The 21,242-nt window shown below is 30.2% G+C and overlaps 1 protein-coding gene and 1 long non-coding RNA gene across 3 annotated transcripts; one reads left to right on the forward strand and one right to left on the reverse strand.

The window, feature by feature from the left end:
• LOC149497395 (uncharacterized) lies at positions 1 to 1,860 on the reverse strand. The gene is made up of 3 exons (XR_016319919.1): positions 1,799 to 1,860; positions 968 to 1,050; positions 1 to 149 (listed from the first exon to the last, which is right to left on the reverse strand). It is a non-coding gene; the product is annotated as an uncharacterized LOC149497395 (long non-coding RNA).
• A 9,419-nt stretch (positions 1,861 to 11,279) lies between these two features.
• LOC149497396 (nudix hydrolase 2-like) lies at positions 11,280 to 19,927 on the forward strand. 2 transcript variants are annotated; one of them, XM_089718954.1, is made up of 9 exons: positions 11,280 to 11,337; positions 15,355 to 15,538; positions 15,877 to 15,942; positions 17,989 to 18,126; positions 18,317 to 18,394; positions 18,481 to 18,531; positions 18,691 to 18,725; positions 18,912 to 19,020; positions 19,524 to 19,927. In XM_089718954.1, exons 2-9 carry the CDS (start codon positions 15,395 to 15,397, stop codon positions 19,710 to 19,712), a joined length of 810 nt encoding a protein of 269 aa, XP_089575080.1. In that variant the 5' UTR covers positions 11,280 to 11,337; positions 15,355 to 15,394; the 3' UTR covers positions 19,713 to 19,927. The 2 variants fall into 2 exon arrangements, with proteins under 2 accessions (XP_089575080.1, XP_089575081.1); XM_089718955.1 differs by lacking the exon at positions 15,877 to 15,942 and having other exon boundaries at positions 11,281 to 11,337.
• The last annotated feature ends 1,315 nt before the right edge of the window (positions 19,928 to 21,242 follow it).

Consider the following 21,242-nt stretch of genomic DNA (forward strand, 5'->3'; position numbering starts at 1 on the left):
TATTTAATATGGACTTTTATTATTCATTTACAACCCAACTGGAATACAATTGCGGAACTCTACCTTTACATTTACTTCATTATTTCATTCACTAACAGCTCTTGATAATTATTGTTTCAATTCCATAGGACTCTTCTTTCCACTATTACCTGAAAAAAAATAGGTAGGCAGGGGTGAGCGCCAAACTCAATGAGTAGGGTTAGATAACCCTCTCACCCCACACAATCACACAGATGCTAAAAATATTTTTACCTGGTCACCGATTAATTTTATGAACATGCAATTGGTCACACAAATGACAATACAACAGCAATCACAATTATTATCATCTTCATATAATCACATCACGTGGAAATTAGTCAGTGGAGTCACCGAACCCCCGATGAGTCGTCCTCCCACATGGCTCATCCTCTCACGTGTGCACCAGGGAGCCGATCCCCCATACTGGCCGACCGGTCTAATCCTCACTTGACCAGCCCTCTCATTGTTTTCCATTCTCTCTTTTCTTTTCCATACCAACAGGAGGCAACCGGTGGTCTCCATCCAATCTAGATCATCAAGCGCTCACAACAGGAGGCCACCCTGCGGGCTGCAATCAAATCTAGATTTTCAAGTGCGCAACAACAAGCGGCCATCCTGTGGTTAACGGTAACGGTAACAGTAGATGCACACGGGGGCGCCGATCTCCCATTTACCCGGCTAACGGTAATCAGGATCCATATAATGGTAACGGTAATCATAATCAGGATCCATATAACGGTAACGGTCTCACAAACCCATGGTGACCCACTTCATCCCAATTCCACACAAACAAAGCACAGCATAATCACAACACAAATAATCAAACAATTTTTAATATCAACGAATAGTGCATCACAGTATGATAATTCAACAAAATAACGCACGATCATTTAGCCGTGAATGCATGAATGCAGGCGGATGATACTAGTTATCTAACACTACTCACAGTTTTTGTTGTCCTTAAAAGGACTGCCTTTCTTATTGTGCGCTTCCAGCCTTTGTCTTCACAGTCCGAAACTTTATAAGTATCTATATAATAAGAAAATTCTACATAAGAATTCTAATTTGGGAAATGCAGTTTACATTCATTTATTTGTTTTCGTTACCCGTCGGTTCACTAACTTATCAAACTATACCATATATCTATAGTGCATTTTTATTTGATTTATTTCTTCTAATTTATTCATTAAGTAAAACGTCTAATTATTCGGTAATTAATATTTTATAATAATATTAATCAAAATATTAATATGATTCATAATAATAATATTAATAATGATAATACGATTTATCATATAATATTCATAACGTTAATAACTTGAGTCGGTATTTAATTTACCGAACTATATATAAATTTGTTCCTCTTGTTTATTTCTTTATTTGTTTATTTATCACTCTCATAATCTTATTCTATATTTTTAATTTCTATGAATAATTTAATCTCTAAGTAATTTATTTTCTACCGACTTTCGGCGCATCTCCCTTAAAAATTGGATTTATCCACCTAAAAACATCAAACATTATATCAAAAATTCCAAACCACGCAGCGCCCAGCCAGCGCGGCAGGCAACAAAAACAAACGCCCTCGCCACAGGGGCCGGAGGAACAGAAAGGGAGAAAGGGCGGAAGGCCGTGAAAGCAAAAGGGGCGAATAATTTATTAATACTGAATTAACTGAACTTTCATTAAAAATAATTCAATATCAAAATTTTAATTTAAATTAGTTAACCCAAAATTACTAAAATAAATTCTGAGATTAGCAGAAATTGATTTATACCCCAAATATAATTTTTCTTGCTAAATCAGGGATTTACTCGTGCCGGATCGGAGCTACGCGTGGAAGCGACTGGACAGCCTGAGATCGACGCAGGAGTTGAGCTGCAGTGGTGGCGCTGTGCGATCTGGTGGCGGAGCAGTGCGGTGGCGCAACTGCAGGCTCGACAGATCTGCTCCTGGAGGTCGGCAAGCGCGCTGGAGCTGCAACAAGGCTGAGCACCCGGAGGAACAGTGGCGGAGCTGTGGCTGGGTTTTGCAAGGAGCAGCAATCGAGCGGAGGAAACGGCTGTGGCGTGCGACGGAGTACGATCGAGCTGGTGGGGGCGCAATCTGCTTCTGCCAGCAGTGGAGTCGCAATGCAGGAAGAAAAGGAAGAAAAAGAAAGAAAGAACAGAAAGAAAAAAAAAAAGAAGGAAGAAGAAGAGGTGGCGTGCTTTGCTGCGTGGTGGTACAAGGGGGTGGCAAAAAAAAATGAGGGAGTGAGGTTGAGCGCTGGAAATAAGGGCGATGAGGGAGCGTTCTAGAAGTGGTTTGGCTGATTCGATTCAACTCTGGTTTCGATTCAGCCCAAATCTTGGTTTTTATTTTGATTTGTCAATATCCATTGATTTTTTCGATTCGGTTATCGCTGTACAAATTATTAATTTGCATGATAATAATTACATACATTTTCCACGCTGTCAGTTTATTACAATTTAAATGAAAAATCTTTGAAAATAAAAATTCGGGTTGTTCATATAGCACAATGGAATTCTGATTTTTTGAAACTCTGTCTGAGGAGGCTGTTCTTGGGGACCCAAACTTGAGATTGAGATGGTTTCAATAAATTCTTAACAGGCTTAATAAATGATTTGGCACATTACTGGTAGAAGCCATCCTACAGGTGGAACTGTCATGACCCAATTTCATACATGATAGACAAAACTTAGGAAGATTCTCATATTCGATAGCTTGGAAAAAAACCGGAATTTTCCATTCCCAATCCCAATACGTTGAGGCAAATCAGCAGAGATATCTAACTCAACACATACCCTTGCAATCGAAGGCCGAACTAATGAAGCAGTGGAGGCATCTACCTTCAAAGGTCTGCCAATTAATTCAACAATAGAATATAAAGCCTCTTTGTCATCTACCTTCAAAGGTCTGCCAATTAATTCAACAATAGAATATAAAGCCTCTTTGTCAAAAAATGAATGGGGAGCCCTGGAAGAGAAACCCAGATTGGGGCAATAGAACTATCGACATCTGGTCGAAAAAGAGGCAGACCATTTGGAGACTCTCATAGAGAATCCATTAAAAACCAAGTCTGACGAAGCCAACACGGAGAAAATCCTCCTCAAAAACAAAGTTAATCAAAATATGATTCGAATCAATTAAACCCAAAGTAAAATCTCCTTTAAAACCAATCAAATCAAAAGCTTTCTTCAAAGCCTGCATAGAAGGTCTTCCAAACATAAAAGCTCCAATCAAAGCATATCGATATGGGAGAGATAGTTTCTGAATATCATCTTCAGTGAAATTTACAGCAGGAAACCCTTAAACTTGCTAGGAGTTTTAGATGATAACCTCTTATTTTTTGTCGATGGAAGCAAAAGATCTAAGATCCTCAATTGTTTTCGGACTGAAAGATTGGCCAGTGAGTGCAGATGCAAAACTCCGGCCAGCCACCCCCTGTGGGGTCGCCTCCGGTGGTGAGCTTGAAAGGGGGGCCATGATTGGAAGAAGATGGGCCACCAAACAAAAATATTGTTGCTGGAGTGTGCTTTCAGTGATGAAACCAAATCATCTGCCTTAGTGATAATAACGCACTGCCAGAAATCAAGCGCGCATACACACACACAACACTGCCAGAAATTTTATTTTATTTTATTATTTTTTTTTCCGGAGACAGAGGTGATGTTCGCCGGAGAGACAACCGGAGGTGGCCGAAGCTGCGACCGGCGGCGCTTTAGAGGCTTGTCGAACTGACTGTGGATCTGATCTACAGATGCTTAGCAGAGAGAGCTTGTGGTTCAGATACAATCTTATTGCGGAATTTCATCGAACACATTCAGGGCAATATGAACCAACCTTTGAAGATAAACCAACTTGTATGTGAAGCTTACTGACCACTATAGCTCAATTAGGCCACTGGAGAAGCCATTAACAAGGCAGTAGAGAGGAAAAGAGTTGTCGACATAATATGTAGTGTAGTTGATTTTTCAATATGAAATAAAATAAAAAAAATCATATTAAATACTTCATCCATCTAATTTTATTTGTTTATTATTCTTTTTTTTTGAATGTCCCAAAATATTTACAAGATTTATAAATTTATACATTTAAACAATTATTTTTTCTCATAATAATCTTTATAATTGTTCATTAAATAAATAATTTTATTAATATCTTAATGAGTTAAGGATTGAAAAAGGGTAAAATAATTTTTATTGACTAAATTCTTAATATTTATGTTTTGTCAAACAGTGTAAACAAAATGGGACGGAGAAAGTAGTTATTTTTTTTATTCAATAATTCTCCTCACTTAAAGGATAGAATAAGAATGTTCAACCTTGACGGTTATTAGTATTAAATAGCTACTTTTAATTTTTATTTTAATTTTTAATTCAAATTAATGAAAAAAAAAATTTTTTTAGACTCTGTTTATGTCTCTGAATAAGACCAAATTAATAAAAATATACTAGTTCTGTTTCATAGTACTTGTCACATTTGGAATTTCACGTCTTATAAGAAAACCATTAAATTTGTTTAAGTTATAATAAATTATTGAGTAAATTAGCTATATTACCGTTAATTACTAATTTTCTAAAAAATCCATTAAATTGAAGTAATGATTATTGGTCATATAGAAAGGGTAAACATGGTAAAAAAGTATTTATTATACCTTCAAACCACAAATATGACAAGTATTTTAAAACAAACTATTTTCTCAAATTTGACTATAGAACCGAGGGTAGTAACATGTTAGTTATTAATGCTTTAATTTCAATAAATCAGAAAAAAAAAAACAAATAAAAACCTAAATGCCGTTCTAGAGATAGAAAAACACACAAGTTACATCTATCAACTCAAACTCCGGTTCAGTCAATATTTCCGGCTACGTATTTCATTTTCGATGCCGATGATTTTTATAGTTCCATCAGATTTACATTACAGATTATATGTTAAATTTCTAATTAGAAAATAACTTTTATTTAGTAGAGCATTCTATAGGAACAGAAGATTAGCGAAGATAATAGATGACTTTTGTTAAAGAACTCTGGAATATATCTATGGGTTATGCAGAAGTTTTCCCCTCAAATTTCTTTCAAGCATATCTTGAACTATTTAACTTTGCAGCAGAGAATCTTTGCTTAACCTCCAGCCTTGGATTTTGAAAACTATTCTTTGCCTCTTTCTAAGAACTTTTCTCCTGGTAATAAATTTTCCTTTCATGTAGCACTTTATATATGAGCAAGAATTGTTGCTTCAATTCCTCAAAAATCAGTGTTTGGATATATTAAATTAAGAATAATGTAGTTAATTTACTGAATAATTTATTGTCTGTAATTTAGACAAATTTAATGATTTTTTTTAAGAGATATGAAATTTTAACAAGTATTTAAGAATGGATATAGCAATTATTTAATGCTCTTTGATTTTTAGGACGTAGTCCACTTAGAAAAGTATGTCCAAATAGTTTATTGTGGAATGTCAAGTGTGAATGAGATTTCAACTGAAATATTAGAAATGACCACCAAGTGAGAAACATGAAACCAGCCGGATAGAGCCAAATATCTTATTGGCCTATTCCATGAAGTAATAAATTCCTCTCCACTGGTGTAGAAGGGGGTTTACTTCTGTTGACTCTTGTTCTAGTTGCAATGGCGCTAGTGAAACAGTGCTGTATACTCTTCGTGATTGTAGTAGGGCTCGCAGAGTTTGGAACTGGTTCCTTGTTGATGATTTGTGTGATGATTTTGCCTCTAACATAGTGCCTCAATGGATTCTTAATAATCTCAGTTCTACGGAGATTTGTTCTATAGGGGGCCTTTGGAGTGTTAACTTTGCACCGTGTATCTGGTGGATCTGGAAGGAGCGAAATAAGAGGATTTTTTATCCTTATTCTCCTGTTGCTGAGGTCTCTTATAGATCACTTGTGATTTTATTTGTCTTAAAGTTCAGGAGGTGCGGAAAGCTTGGGACAATGACAAAAGAATTAGTGGTAGCACTCAGCCGATTCAGACATGTCTTGTCTCTGGGTGCCAGCACCTGTTGGATGGATTACAATTAATACTGATGGGAGTGCTTGCGGTCAGCCTGGCATAGTTGCTTGTGCAGGTTCCTTTCGTTCATGGAATGGTCTATGGCAGTTGGGGTTTTCTCTAGCTCTTGATTGGTATGCTTTACCAATGGGTTGTTTACCATGCTCTGCTGATAGCATGGGATAGAGTATGGCGGCATATTCATTTACAATGCAACTCTCAGGTGGTTGTCGATATGCTTCAGTCTCGATAGGCAGGTGGTTACCGCAATCATAATTTGTTTACAGCTTGCAGTTCTCTTCTTCTTCGTGATTGGGAGGTGAAGATCATTATAATTTTATAGGGAAGCTAACTCGGTTGCCGATTTGTTAGCAAAGGATGCTATTCATGGTCCGCATGAGGTAGTGTTGTTTAATTCTCCTCCTACTGGTGTTCGTGACTTGCTTCATGCTGATAGAACGGGTGTGGCTTGGCAACATTGCTGTGTTGGTTAATGAGCTTTAGACCCTCCTTCTGATTTCAAAATAAATTCCTCTCCACTTACAAAAGATAATTTTTTTTTTCAGAAATATAATTAATAATTCATTAATAATATCAAAGTATTATATATAGATAATTACTCTCATATAGAGCTGCCATTTCGTTCATCTTTTAATAAAAGAAAAAAAATGTTTAAATTCTTTTCAATAATAAACTAGCAGAAATGTATAATATTAAATCTCAAATAATATGGAGACAAAACAATAATAAAAAATTAAGAAAAAAAATATATTTATTATAAGAAAAACACATCTAGTTAAATCGAAATAAATAAAATAGTACAAGATCAGTTTCTGTTCCAAACTAAAAGTGATGTTTGATTGGAGATAAGGAAACTAGGGAATTGTGAGTTACGGGAAAGTGCATAAAATACTTATTTTAATTTGCATTTTCAATTCTATTTCCTTGAAGTAGTCTATCCTACTTTCCTTACATAAGGGAAGCAACTTCTTTAGAGATGACTAGGGAAGTTGCATTTCTCTAGTTAATTTACCATTTTGTCCTATTATCTAAACACATGTAAATTTATATTATGAACAATATTGTCTTTTGTAATTTGAAAGTAATTTGCTTCCGATGAAGTTGACTTGCATATTAAACATATTCAAATTATACTTCTTAGAAAATAATTTCCTTGTAAGTGGACATATCTTTCCGAGAAATATAGAAAATAGACCATTTTGGACCAAAGGATGCCAAAAATTAGAAATTAGAAATCATTATTTTTTAAAAAATTTGAAATGATTTAGTTATTTTCTTAATTGCTGTGAAAGTCAAAAGTCGACAAATTAAACTGAACCAAGGAAATATTCGATAAATAGATAGCCACTAAAAATTTGTGATAGATTTTTATTGAACCACAGTACGTTAAAAAGTTACAATCTTACCTATATATGTTTTTAGTATGAAAATAGGAAAACGTGTAGAAAGGTGAAAGCCGGAAAGGAAGAAGAAGAAAGCATGAAAGGAGACGCCTTGACCTCAACTACTGCATCATGTTGTGTATGTCGTGCATGTATATATACAAATGTTACTGACCAAAAAGAAAAGATACAAGTTGTTTAGGGTTTCAGTGTAAAGGACCATGGTTAAGTCCTTGTCTTTGATTAAATATGTAATTTACAAAAATATTTAAAATAAATTGTATTACTTTATAAGAGGGAAGCTATATAATAATTTCCTATTAATCTAAAATGTTTAATAAGCATTAAAAAAATAAATAAAAATTTTTTGTTTCTTTTCTTCATTCTTAGGTTGTTGCATTCGTGATTGCACAAAAATGGGTTAATTTATTTATTTCAATAATTTTCAGTCACTCATAATAATAGTAATAATAATAATAATAATAATAATAATAATTTTCTACGGCAAGAAATTAATTTATAAAGTTTTTTAAACAAAGAAATTGGAAAAAACTGACATGGGAACAATTCCAAATTACCAGTTAAAACAGTTATCAGGTTTTCCGCTTCTCAACATTATTATTATTTTATTATACTTCATCTTTCATAAAGTTTGTAATTTTCATATTTATATTACATAAAAATATTTTATATTTAAAATTAATTAAATACAAACTATGTAAATGAGATATAATAAAAGTAAGCTCAATTTATTATAAGTACAATAGTAAATAAATTTAAAAAATTTATGTCACTCTCTGTTCTGTCATTTACGCCACAGAAAATTTCCCAAAAAAAGGTTAATAATTTAATCTTTATTGACAATTCAACTGTTGATGGGTCTTGCACCTAAAAACCTTACCGCTTGAGCAACACGTGATTATGTTAATCACGTGACCTATCTTCAGAAAACAACAACAATCGCCGGTGCGCCAAATTTTTTTTCTTAAAAAGTTGAAAATATAGTAAAAAAAGTGAAAAAATTATATTCGTTTAAAAAATGATAGAATTGATAGTATAATATGTAAAACTATATTAAATTAATAGTTTTTTTAAAAAAATCTATAAATAATTGTTTAGAAGCTATTTGAGTTGTTGAGTTTTAAGGTAATATTTTAGGAAATTATTAGTTATATAAACGCTTTAGTTTATTAAGAAAAATAAATGATTGTTAAATAAAATATGATATTTAAAATTACGTATATTTTTAATAATATAAATATTTTCCATTTTTTTAAAATTATTAAATTTATTGTATTCGATTTATTTTATTTTTACTTTACATTGTGCTCTCAAATTTTTATTTCTACTGTCTACTTTTAATAATACACAGTTTTTGTGCCTGTTCAGCAATACTAGCTGTTCTAGTAGTTGTTAGCTATTTTAATAGTTATTAGTTATTTTAGTAGTTATTAGTTATTAGATGTTAACCGTTTAAATAGTGGTTAAAGTGAATTTTGTGATTGAATTATATTTAAAAATATAATTGAATTTTGTAAAGTTTAAACTTTTAATTTTTATTTACATTTTTATTTCTATGACATTTTGTAGAATTCGTTTATCCCAAATAACCAGGTGTAATCAAGAAAAAGAATAAATTACAGTCAAAATCGGTCAATTCATAGGATAATTATAAACTAGTAAATTACAGCCACAGAATTACTTAAAAGGTGGATCATTTAAACGGAATATGAATTAATTGGAAGTTAAAAACTGAATATGATTTAAAAAAAAAAAAGGATTTTTTAAAGTAACGTGACGACATACTCCCTACATCTGTAGAAAAATTAATCTAACCACACCTGATTGGCAAATAATAGCAATTATTGATAATGCTTTTGTAATATTGTTTAATAATTTATAAAAAGTTATTATTTTTTTAAGAAAGTTATTGATTTAACTCAAATCAATAGTTTAAATTAATATCATAAATATGGGAAAATAGAATCAAGCAGCACCATATTAATAGCTTTAATTGCCTATATTTTAGAATATTTTCTCATAATTTATAAAATATAACTGTTTTTTTAATTACGGTATTATATAAAATAATAACTCTAATTGCTAATATTTTATAATATTTTCAACTATTCTCTAAAATATAGACCTTTTTTTTTAGTAAAAGTTGATAGTTTACAAAGCAATATTCTTTCTAATATTTTGTAATATTTTATAATATTTTCAACTAATATTTTGTAATATTCACAAAATAATATCCCAATTAGCAATATTTTTGTAATACTTCCTAAAAGTGAATTGTTTTTGGGATAATACTATAGTACAGAAAGTTAAAATTCTGTATCTATGGAGAAACATCCATTTCTATTTCCATTAGATTTAAATAAATTTATTGTGAATTGTTAGATTTAAAAATATTTAATAACTTGCTACCTATAAAACAGGTCATCATTTATTATTCATATATCTTCTTAGTTATTATTTTATTTATTATTAAACACATATAAATCATTCAATAATAATAAAGATATTAATTATCCTTTTAATAAACAATTAAAATAAAAAATTTATTCAATTTTCCTCTAAAATAAAATATTTTCTTCTAGAAAGCTTAATTATCTAAACAACATTTTAAAATTATTTTGATACTCATAATTTAATTTTTGTGATTATCTATCAACTTATAGTTTCAAAGCAGTATAAAAAAATTATAAATTTTATAACTTTTATAAAATTTTGTTATTCATTTTGTAAAAGAAAAGACTTCAATTTAATGTATAGTTTACCGAATTTTTTCACTTAGCATTTCAAGCTAAATTGAGTATATTGAAGAGACATGATAGCGCGGGTTTGAATGCTTAGATATGTTAAATTTTTTCGGTAATAATAAAAGAAAAATTTTAGTGATAAAAAAGTTGGTAAATATTATATATAATCAATTACCTTCAAAGTATAACTTGAATTCTTAATTTTATATCAAAATTAATTACATAAATTCTATAACTTAAATCGATAAATTTGTACTAATATATTATTTATAGATTTTAATATTTTAAGTTCCGAACAATTTAAAAAATTATTTGTATATTATTTTACGATATTCAAAATTTTTTTGTTAAGAGAATTTGGGTTTCAATCAGTATTAATTAGATTTTAATTCTAGTTCATGTATTTAGAAAAAATTAATTATAAATTTTCATATTTTTGGATATTATAAAAATAATATAAAAATATTTTTGATATTAAATTAAGATAATCAAATCTGGAAGGAACTAAAAAAGATTGCAAACAACAAGAATAAAAACTAGTTCATAAATTGAAAATTTGAAAAATAATATTATTCAAACATTAAATTTGTAATTTGTTAATCTATTATAACAAGTTTATTAGACATGTGTCAATAGATTAAAAATTTGTATGGGTACAGAATTTACTCACTTCTCTACGGTAGTAAAAGCCTGTTTTTGTAAAGTTATATGATCACAAAGTAATAGCTCCAGTTGCTAATATTTTATGAAAAATGATTTTTTTTTTTTTTAAAAAAAGGTTGGTGGTCTACAAAATAATATTTTTATTACCAATATTTTGTAAAATGCCTACCTTTTGTAAAGCGTTCAAGTACGACTAACGTGTATATTAGTTGAATCTATGTGGAGTCATGCAAGCACCACTGTGGAAATAACGAAGAAAAGTGGAGTACTTGAATAGTAGAAACGTGTATTGTCTGGATCCTCGCATGTTCTAAAATACACATGCGATGATGCGAGGAAAGATCGTATGTGTGTGTATATATGAATACAAATATGTGCGTACAAGGCAGATCCACTTCGTATATTCATCGAGTTAAAAGGCTGTCTTTCTTTCGTTTGGAGTTTCAAAAGACTAAAGGCTAAAAGGTATGCATGCAAAATACTTCTCTTACTTATATTTTGTGAGTTCTTTTCTGCTATTAATACTATATTTTAACTAAACATGCATTTTGCAGTATCATCATTAAACATTTCAGTTATCTTCCGACATTAATGAATTATTTGCTTTTTTTTTTTCTTTTTGTGCATATGTTATTTTTTCTCGAAAATATCTCAACCGTGTCATTTTTTTTCTTAAGAAGAAACCCTTTTCAGGATGTTTTAGGTTGTGGAATGTAGGTTCGCCACAGTTCCGGTTTCAAAATATTTGGAATTATAACATAAATGAAAAAATGCGGAATCCATGGTTTCAGGCTGTTCATATAATTTTAAAATAAAAAAATTTAGAATCAGAATCAAACCCAATTCTCAATTCCATTTCCGCACGGTTTCGATTCTAGTTGCAACCAGTTCCAAAGTGGCAGTTCTAGTTTCGAACATCGAATTTTGGCCATCCTAGTAGAGTGTTATTTGATAATTGTAGCACTTCTCGCAAGAAGTTAATAACCCTAAAATTTGGATGATTCTTCAGGTGACCTTGCATTTTATGAAAATTTAATTATAATTTTACACTTTCACATTTTAATAATAACTATATCTCTCACCAAAATAAAATAACTTTATGGATGTTCAATTATGACTATGCACTTTCATGTTTCATTTTGGTAAGAGACGTGATTGTTACTGAAATGTGAAAGTGTAGGGTTATGATATGTTCTCATAAAGTTTGAAAACCACAAGAATAATTGCCAAAAGAATAACATCAAATTGATGTTATTCAATCAAAAACTAAAGTTTGTAATTGTAAGTTAAAAGCAAGAGTAATTTATATTTTGAATATTAATATTTTTAATTTTTAATTTTTGGTGATGGTTTAAGCTCTTTTCTGATTTTTCCGAAATAATAGTACCATGTATTCGCCAAAATAGTCAATAATGACGTGAAAAAAATTACCTATAATTAATAACTTGAAACTTCTTGTCCGTCTCGGTTAAGGCTGCACATGACCCCTTTATACCGATCCAATCCGAGCCACCCAACTCAACCTGGCGAAATTGAATATATAATGGATTGGGTTGGGTGGGCCATCTTTACAATTCATGGGTTGAGTTAGGATGGATCACATATTCATTAAATGAACCTGCAGACCCGACCCAACTCATAAATAAATTATGAATTATTTAGTTGATTTAATTTGATTTGCAATTTTGAATATAAATACTAAATTATTTACATATTTAGTAGAGATCACGTTTGTTCTTGGAGTATATTGTAGTTTAAATTAAACATATTATGTAATTATGTTAATGAGTATTTTTGATTTACTAATCGTCTTTTTCATTAGGAAATTTAATTTTTCTTGTTGATTATGATTATGATTATGATGATAATAATAATGAACATGTTAAGAAATTTAATTTTAATATTGTCATTGAAATATATTTGTAGTTTGTGAAAATTATATTAAACTTAAGATTTTAAGTATATTTAATTTTTTTATTAATTCTTTTAAAGAGTTGTATTTTATTTAAAAATAATTTTGTTATTATCATTTATTTGACCCACGGATTTATACTAAATTCGTACCCAATTCAATCCAATTCGTTTATAATCTGCGGATTCACGCATTTAATGAATTGGATTGGGTAAAAAAAATTATTGATCCACACATATAGATCAGGTACTTTAAATCAATCAACCCGACCCACGTGCTGCCTTAATCACAATGAATTTTATTAATGTTGATGAACAAAGTAAAGACACATGTCTAACAAATGTCGAAATCTAGTTTGTATATATCATTTTGGATTGTGTTAGTCTTCATATAGCATCGTTTTATTTTTTTTAATATGAATTTCATTTTTCAAGAACTTTTGCAATTCTTTATATTTTACCTTTGATTTCAGGTATTTACATAATCTTTCTCGTTTTTTATGAAAATTAAATTCATATATTGAAGGGTATTTTCACAATATAAAATGATATATAAATATTTTACAAAAACCCATATCTTACTTGAATTTCTCATAATTAAACAAAAGATTTTTATTTTTCAATTGACAAAACTAGAACATTCAATCTCACATACAAAATTTTGTTTTGCAATATAACATTTTTGAATCAGGAAAATGTCAAACCTAGATTCAAGAGAAGGGAATGTGGATATAGAGATTGTAATTAGTGGAGGATTAATTTTGATACATCTGTAGATTTTATGTTATTTTTTTGAATTAAAGAAAAGATTAACATCAAACTGAAAATATTTTATTTGAAATTCTTCAAATCAAACTTAATTAGTGCTATTCTATTATAAATTTGTAGTCTAATGTTGAATTTTGACTGATATATAGGGTTAAATGCTATTAATCTTTCAAATTTAACATAATTTATAATTAATTAGAACACCTAACATTAAATTCAAATTAATAGGTCTTTACAATTTGTTTTTGTCAACTATTTAGTCTTTTGCTCAACTTTCTATTTAGTCAAAAATAAAGGATATGATAAAAGGCTTAAGATTTCGAAGATAAATAACATTAAATAGATTATAATCGATTTTTTTTTTCACCAAATTCAACATTTACCCATGTTTGGAATAAATAGATAAATAATTCAAATTTTTATGACACAACTATCTATCTTTTTAGCCTTTTAAAATGTATTTTAAAAATAAAAGTAAATGAATTTTCAAATTTAAATTTATTGCCAACATGAAAATTTCGTATATAAATGAATTTCATATTTTAAATTCAATTATATCAAATTAAGTGTATTAAATTAAGTCTAGAAATAGTTCAAAAAATTAAATGATGAGATGCGTTAAATCAATTTTTAAAATAAAAGTCTTAAATTTCTGAATAAGATCAAACCTCTAGAACTAATTAACCTATACTTATATTGATTTTTTTTTTTAATACTTGCACAAATATCTAGACACATATCAGTTTTAATGGCTCACAAACTTGATTAATTTTTACTCGCCCTCAGAGGCAAATGGACTGACTTGAGAGAAATATATCGATTGATTCTCTTAATTTTCAATTATAACATTTAAATAAAAATAATTTTTCAATAAAAAATGTTTATTCTACTTTTGGTTAATTAATTAATCTGGGAGTAATGTATAAATATAAGTTACCGTCACATTTATTATATTTTCTTCAACAATTCAACTGCGTGAGCAAAGAGGAGATGATAACTTTTTTGAATGGAGAAAATAGTTTTTTATACTATCCATTGGTTTGAGATAAGATATGAACTAATCTCGTTTTAGAGGTAATTCTTTCCCGCCAACCACACATTCTATGTGCTAAATTAATCAACAGAAACATATTTGTTTACCAAAGATTTGAACAGATTAATCTTCACCCTCTTAGCAGTTTTCATCAATTGTTTATTCTAAAAAGCAGCGCTTGAGTCATTGATTTCATCGCCGTATTGCAAAGAATTGAATTGATCAATTCAATTCTGTACTTCCATCCAAAGTTGACGGATTTTACAGACACAACTGAAACTGTCAAAACCAAACTCTTCTTTATTAATCCGAACGACAATTCATATGTATATGCAGAGAGATTATCTTTCTATTAAATAAAGAATCACATATTGAGAACCAACAAACTCTTTCATATTCTTATGCAAGTTCACCACTTTCCAACAATCCTATTCCTGGAGCTGCACCATTTCTTTTTTCTGATATTTGAAAAGGAAGGTAAGTATATATGCATAGTTTGAGTCTTGCCCTTATGTATTTGATAAAATGTCTCAAGGAAAAACCAAGACTATCCTACAATGTATTAGATTCTCTTTTCCAAATTTGGAGTTTCAGACAAAGTTGTTAGTTTTTTTCTAGAAGCAGAAATGCCAAATGGCAGGACCAGTTGTAATGTTGGCTGGTTGTGCTCGGAAATTTCCTTTGAGATAAGAATAAGATGCTTTCTACTTACAGAAAATGCTTTAAAGAAAAAAGTAAATGAATCTTCTATTTTTGGCTCGTTCCTCCAGGTTGCAGTATTATATCGACGTGCTAGCCATCACAAGTAGAATGCCTTTGAAGGATCAGATGGTTGGAATGCTTGATGCAGTTGATGATTTATATGATGGAGTTGTTGTAGAAATGAAGCAGCATATGGACGCCGACATTTTTGTTCCTTTACTTAGAGCCTCCCTTTCACAATGGAAGCAACAGGTAATTATTATCGACACTGTTTGTGATTCCTCCATAAATATAAGTCATTTTAGACTTTTTTTTTTTCCCACAAATATAAGTTGAGAACATTAAGAAGTATGAATGAATTTTTTTTTCTAATTTTACCCTTATATGTATTAAACATATTAATTTATTAATAATGGAAGGTAAAGAGTAATTTAATTAAATTAATGAACTTTTTTGTTATAATGTAAGGAATTAATTCCTTTTTTAATTTTGTAAAAAAAAATCTTAAACGATTTATATTTATGGATAGATAGAGTAATAGTTTGTCATGTACTCATTAAATCATTATTATTTTGTTGTGTTTTTATTAGGGGAAGAGAGGTGTTTGGATAAAATTGCCAATCCAACTTGTTAATCTCGTTTATCCAGTAGTTCAGGTATGTACATTACATTAGTATATTTTGGAAGGTCAAACATATAAGTTCTCTCTTAAAACTTAATATTTCAAGTTTAGAAATCAATTTCAGAAACATTCAAATCTGAATATGTTCGAAAATTACGATTTTAAACTAGACAAAAATAGAAGATATTAGTTCAACTTATAATTTACTTTAAATATTTTGACCGGTAGTTTCAATCCAATGTTAATTTCAAATTGGAAAAAAAACAGTAGAAAAAGAAAAGTTTGAAACCTAGTATGGAACAATAAAACTTTAGATACATAAGGATTCGGATTAAAATCTAAAAGGTCTTGAACTACTGGTTTAGCTAAACTTACATATGAAGTCCAAACTCTTTAAATAAATAATCTGGAAGGTTTTAAACTAATGATTTAATGAATGACTAGACTTATACGTGAAACTAAAATTTTAATGACATAAATATTACATTTCAACCGAATATAATTTTGTTGACATTATGCACGACTATCTTTCACTCGGTATCTCTCAATTTACGAGAGTATCACTTCATGGTATTTCATCTTAAATCTGTCACTTAAAACGTCTAAACTTTCATTTTTATAAAACAAAACTACCCGAACCTTATCCCGGTGAAATGCAAGTGACGTGGCGACTAGGGTGCGTGAAAAAATAAAAATAAAGCGTACCATAATTCTCTCTCCTGGACATTCTTTCAATCTCTCTTTCTCGCTTTTTCCTTGTTACCTCGGCTCCCTCTCTCTCCATCTCTATGTTTCCTAACCCACACCACCGTCCTATCCAACCCGCCGCTCTTCTGTCTCTCTCTCTTTATCTCTGCATTCTTTCTCCATCATATTGACTCAACCCTACAAAACACTGCAAAAGAATTCTCAAACATCAAAATAAGAAAGGCAAATCATCATTCAAAGAAAACTTCAAAGATTTCCTCAAAGAATTTCCAAATGTTGCTTCGACTCTTCACGGGCACTCTTCTTGATAATTATAAAATTAGTGTTTCCAAGCAAAGAAAGCTTCGAAGATCGCCTAAGACTTGAAACCACGTCCACATCATTGCTCAACCTCGGTGAAATCTCAAACCCCGAAATAGGAGTCGCACTAATTATAGATTTCCAATCAGATTTTATACAATTAATTTTGGACTTATTGTTTTCATTATTCAAATTTTTGAGTCTTTTGAATGAGAAATCTCTGGGAGTGATTGAGAAGAGTGATTAGAGGTACTGCTAAATGCATGTTTTTGCTTGATTTAGGCTCTGTTCGTTTCTGGAAATAACTTAGGTTTCGAAAATATTTTTTAAAATATTTTTCAAAAAAAATGTTTGTTTGTGGAAAATATTTTAAAGGATTCACCTCGCAAAATAATGAAAGTTTTAGTTTTGCTTATTCCTATTTTGGGTGTGGGGTTATTTGGTAATAATTGGTGGGTGTTAGTTTTTGAGGCAAAGTTATAAGGGTTTGAGGCATTGTCACAGTCAGAAAGAAATAAAGAAGTTGCAAGTCATTGCATCCAGGGATGTAAATTTGGAAATAGATTTTGAGTTCTTCTCAATCTACAGTGGGATATTCTAATTATTTGTGACTCCTAATTTTTCTTTTTAATTTGTAGTTAACATATTTGATGAAATTATTTAGATTAGATGTGTACTGATTAGAAGATTGAAAGGAGGAGAAGTCTGATGGGTTTATCTATTGGCAATGGAGTATTGGATTAATGGTGGTGGCAGGGAGGGATGTGTGATTGAGGTTTCTCAAATGGGTAGAAAATTAGAGATAAAGAGGAGAGAGAAAATAATTTACCTGAGTCAAATGATGATGTGGCTTAAAAATTGATTTTATTACTCTTGGATGGTTCATGTCAACATTCCGATGTAGTTTTTGCCGAATTATAGTTAGGCCCCCTTTACTGTTACACAAATAGAAATTGAGGGAAAGTTAAAAATGACCATCAAAGGCTGGGAGGGGAACGTAAAAGAAATAACTATTAGAAAATATTTTATTGGCGTATCAATCTTCTTACAATCTGTTCTGTTTATTCTGCAGGAAGGATTTAGGTATCATCATGCTGAATCAGATTACTTGATGTTGGTGCGATGGCTACCTAATACCGCCGATACTCTTCCAGTAAATGCTACACATCGAGTGGGTATTGGAGCTTTTGTAGTAAATGATAATAGCGAGGTATTTACTGGTTCTTGTCACTTAACTTTTGGCTTTGAGTGCTGGTTGAAGATAGGCTTTTGGTGCAATGAAATATCTCCTATTTTCGGAACTAGGATTGGATTTTATTAAATCTCTATATTATGTGTTTGATATTACAGCCCATTAGCTACAACTTCTAAGTTTGAAGTCAAATTGTTTCATTTTATAGGTGCTTGTAGTTCAGGAGAAGGGTGGTGCATTTAAAGATACAGGTTTATGGAAGCTACCAACTGGGGTTGTCAATGAGGTGAGAATACGAGTGCAGTTTGACTCTGTTTTATTATCTTTTTATATGATATTTTACATCAATAAACAGAAATTTTCCTTCTTCAGGGAGAGGATATCTGTAAAGCTGCAGTTCGGGAGGTTAAAGAAGAAACTGGAGTAAGAAATATAATTTCTTGTAGACTTAAAACAAGACAAATATGAGTGTTATGCCCTAGAGTTGATCCATTTTAACTTCGATAATATTTTTAGTGTTTTGCATTAAACTATTGTGGCAATTATAAACCTAAAATCTTCGATCTTTTGTTTTCTTACCAGATTGACGCTGAATTTGTGGAAATTTTAGCATTCAGGTTTGCTATTTATGCTCTATGAACTTCTTCCTCGTGAATTTTCATGCAATAAAAGAAATTTTAGAAGTCTTGTTGCAATTTCATCAAAAGAAAGTCTATTAATTCAAGAATCCATTGCAGCATGTTATGGTGCTTCTTAAGTTTTGATCTGTCTTTGATCTCATTTTTATTGCTTATTGATCACAGGCAAAGTCACCAATCATTCTTTAGCAAATCAGATTTATTTTTCGTTTGCTTGTTACGACCAATATCCTTTGCGATCCAGAAGCAAGAGTCAGAGGTTGCAGCAGCCCAGGTACCATTTCTTAATAAATAATCTACTAATCATATATTATTTCATTAGTTCCTTCACCTATGAGTGTAAATGAGCCGAGCGAGCTTGAACCTGTCAAACCCGAAGCTCGGCTCGATAGAATTTAGTTCAGCTTAAACTTGGCTCGAAACTCAACGAGCCTGAAAATTTTAAACTCGAGCTCGACTTGAGGCTCGAGTTTAACTCGAAAAAATTTCAGTTCAAGCTCGGCTCGAGACTTAATGCTCAAACAGCTTGTGAGTTGGCTTGGCTTATTGACACTCCTACCTTCAACCATGAAAAATATTATATATACATGCCCTTTGAAACCAAATCCTATTTGCTTGCTTGTAACTTTTAAATAATATGCCTTTTAATTTAAGATTAAATCCTCAATCCAAACCAAGAAAGTTTGGAATCTTAATTTACTTTATTTGCAATACCAATGGAGAAGTTGTAACTTTTAATCTTGTTAGAAGATAATTTTCTTATATTCTCTTCCTCAGTGGATGCCAATTAAGGACTATGTGGATCAACCATACAATCAAGAACACCAGCTCTTCAAGTATGTTGCTGAAATATGCAGAACTAAGTTAGAAAGGGACTATGTTGGGTTTTCTGCAATGCCTATGGTCACAGCTTCTGGTAAAAAGGTCTATTTGTACTTCAACGGCAGGGATTTCAGCAAACTGTAAGACCTTTACAGTAGAATCCTGTCACTTACTGATAATAACTAAAATATATTCTCTAAATATCTTAAATCCATAATAAATCTCCATAAATAACTAAAATGTTAAAAGTTAGCTAGTAGTTGCTGATAGTTAGTAGTGATCATGTTAAAGAAAAATTATTGTGTAAAATCTGCAAGTGTATTATGTCAAGAATCAATAAAATATTATTGTTCCCTCGAGGATCGTTTTGAGTGCCGAACTTTAAGTAACTATATGTTATCTAAATGGATGGATAAAATTCTTAAAATAAATAAATAAAATGAACTAAATTAAGTAATAAAGTAAAGCAATTCAAATTTGATATTTTAATAAACAATTGGAAAAAGATAGCAACTGTTCCTCTATCTACGCTTGAATTTGGAATTAAGCACTCTTCCTCTATCTATGCTTGATAATTAATTTCAATTTTTAGAAATTTCTGATTTAAAAGGGAAGATTTCCTAAATTAGCAATTGTTCTTTCTCAAGATACAAAAGTGTATTTTAATTAAAACCACTCTAAGTTTGATGAAATCTTTATTACACCCTCAAAATAATTCAAGTTACGTCTAACTTAAAATTATTAACTCAAACTATAATTTATTCCAATTTTAAACTTTGGCTTTTGGTTTCTAAAATCTAAGATCATGTAATTGTGAGATCCGAGACAACTACAAGCAATGAACTCAATAATAGATGAAAAATATCAAGAACTTTTAATTAAAATTAAAAAAAGAAAATTTATTTTAATAACTCATTTATTTTAATTCAATTGTGAATTTTAATAACTTATTTATTTATTTTACATATCCATGTTTGTTATTAAAATTCACAAGTTGTGCTCTTTATATTTCTTTGAAATAAAAATTTTCATTTCAATGTCTTGGAAAATTCAATTTAGGAACAACTAATTTAATATTTTATAAATTAATACTTCATTAAGAAAAAACAGTTTTAATCAATTTATACATCTAAAATAATAATTTTAATAGAAAGTGGATTATATTTCAGTTGAATTTTAGAAGGATTTAATTCAATACACCAAGAACAAAAAAATTAAGGAAACGACAAGAGGAAAATCCACCAAATGCAAGTTTTATATTCTTAAGAACACGAATTAGTAGCACCGGTTTCAAGCGGTGATAAGAGCACTCTTTAATTAATTTATTCATTCATTAGCCATGAAAATAATATCCAGACGTCAATCAAATTAAAATAATCATTAAATATGGAATAATTCATTGTGATGTGCACCTTGCTTGCCATTAATCTATTAATTGATATCTTATCGTCAGTGATGCTTGTTCAAAGATATTTCTGACCATAAAAAAAAAAAAATTATGGAGGTTATTTAATATGTTTGGAGAGTAAAATAAGGCAAAATGAGTTATTGCTATTAATGACAGGCAAAGTAACCAATCATTCTGTAGCAAATCAGATTTATTTTTCGTTTGCCTGTTACGACCACAATCCTTTGCAATCCAGAAGCAAGATTCAGAAATTGCTGCAGCCCAGG

The sequence above is a fragment of the Jatropha curcas genome, chromosome 3, assembly GCF_041381405.1.
Source record: "Jatropha curcas cultivar XTBG-Jc1 chromosome 3, XTBG_Jcur_1.0, whole genome shotgun sequence".
In the NCBI taxonomy this organism is placed as follows: Eukaryota; Viridiplantae; Streptophyta; class Magnoliopsida; order Malpighiales; family Euphorbiaceae; genus Jatropha; species Jatropha curcas.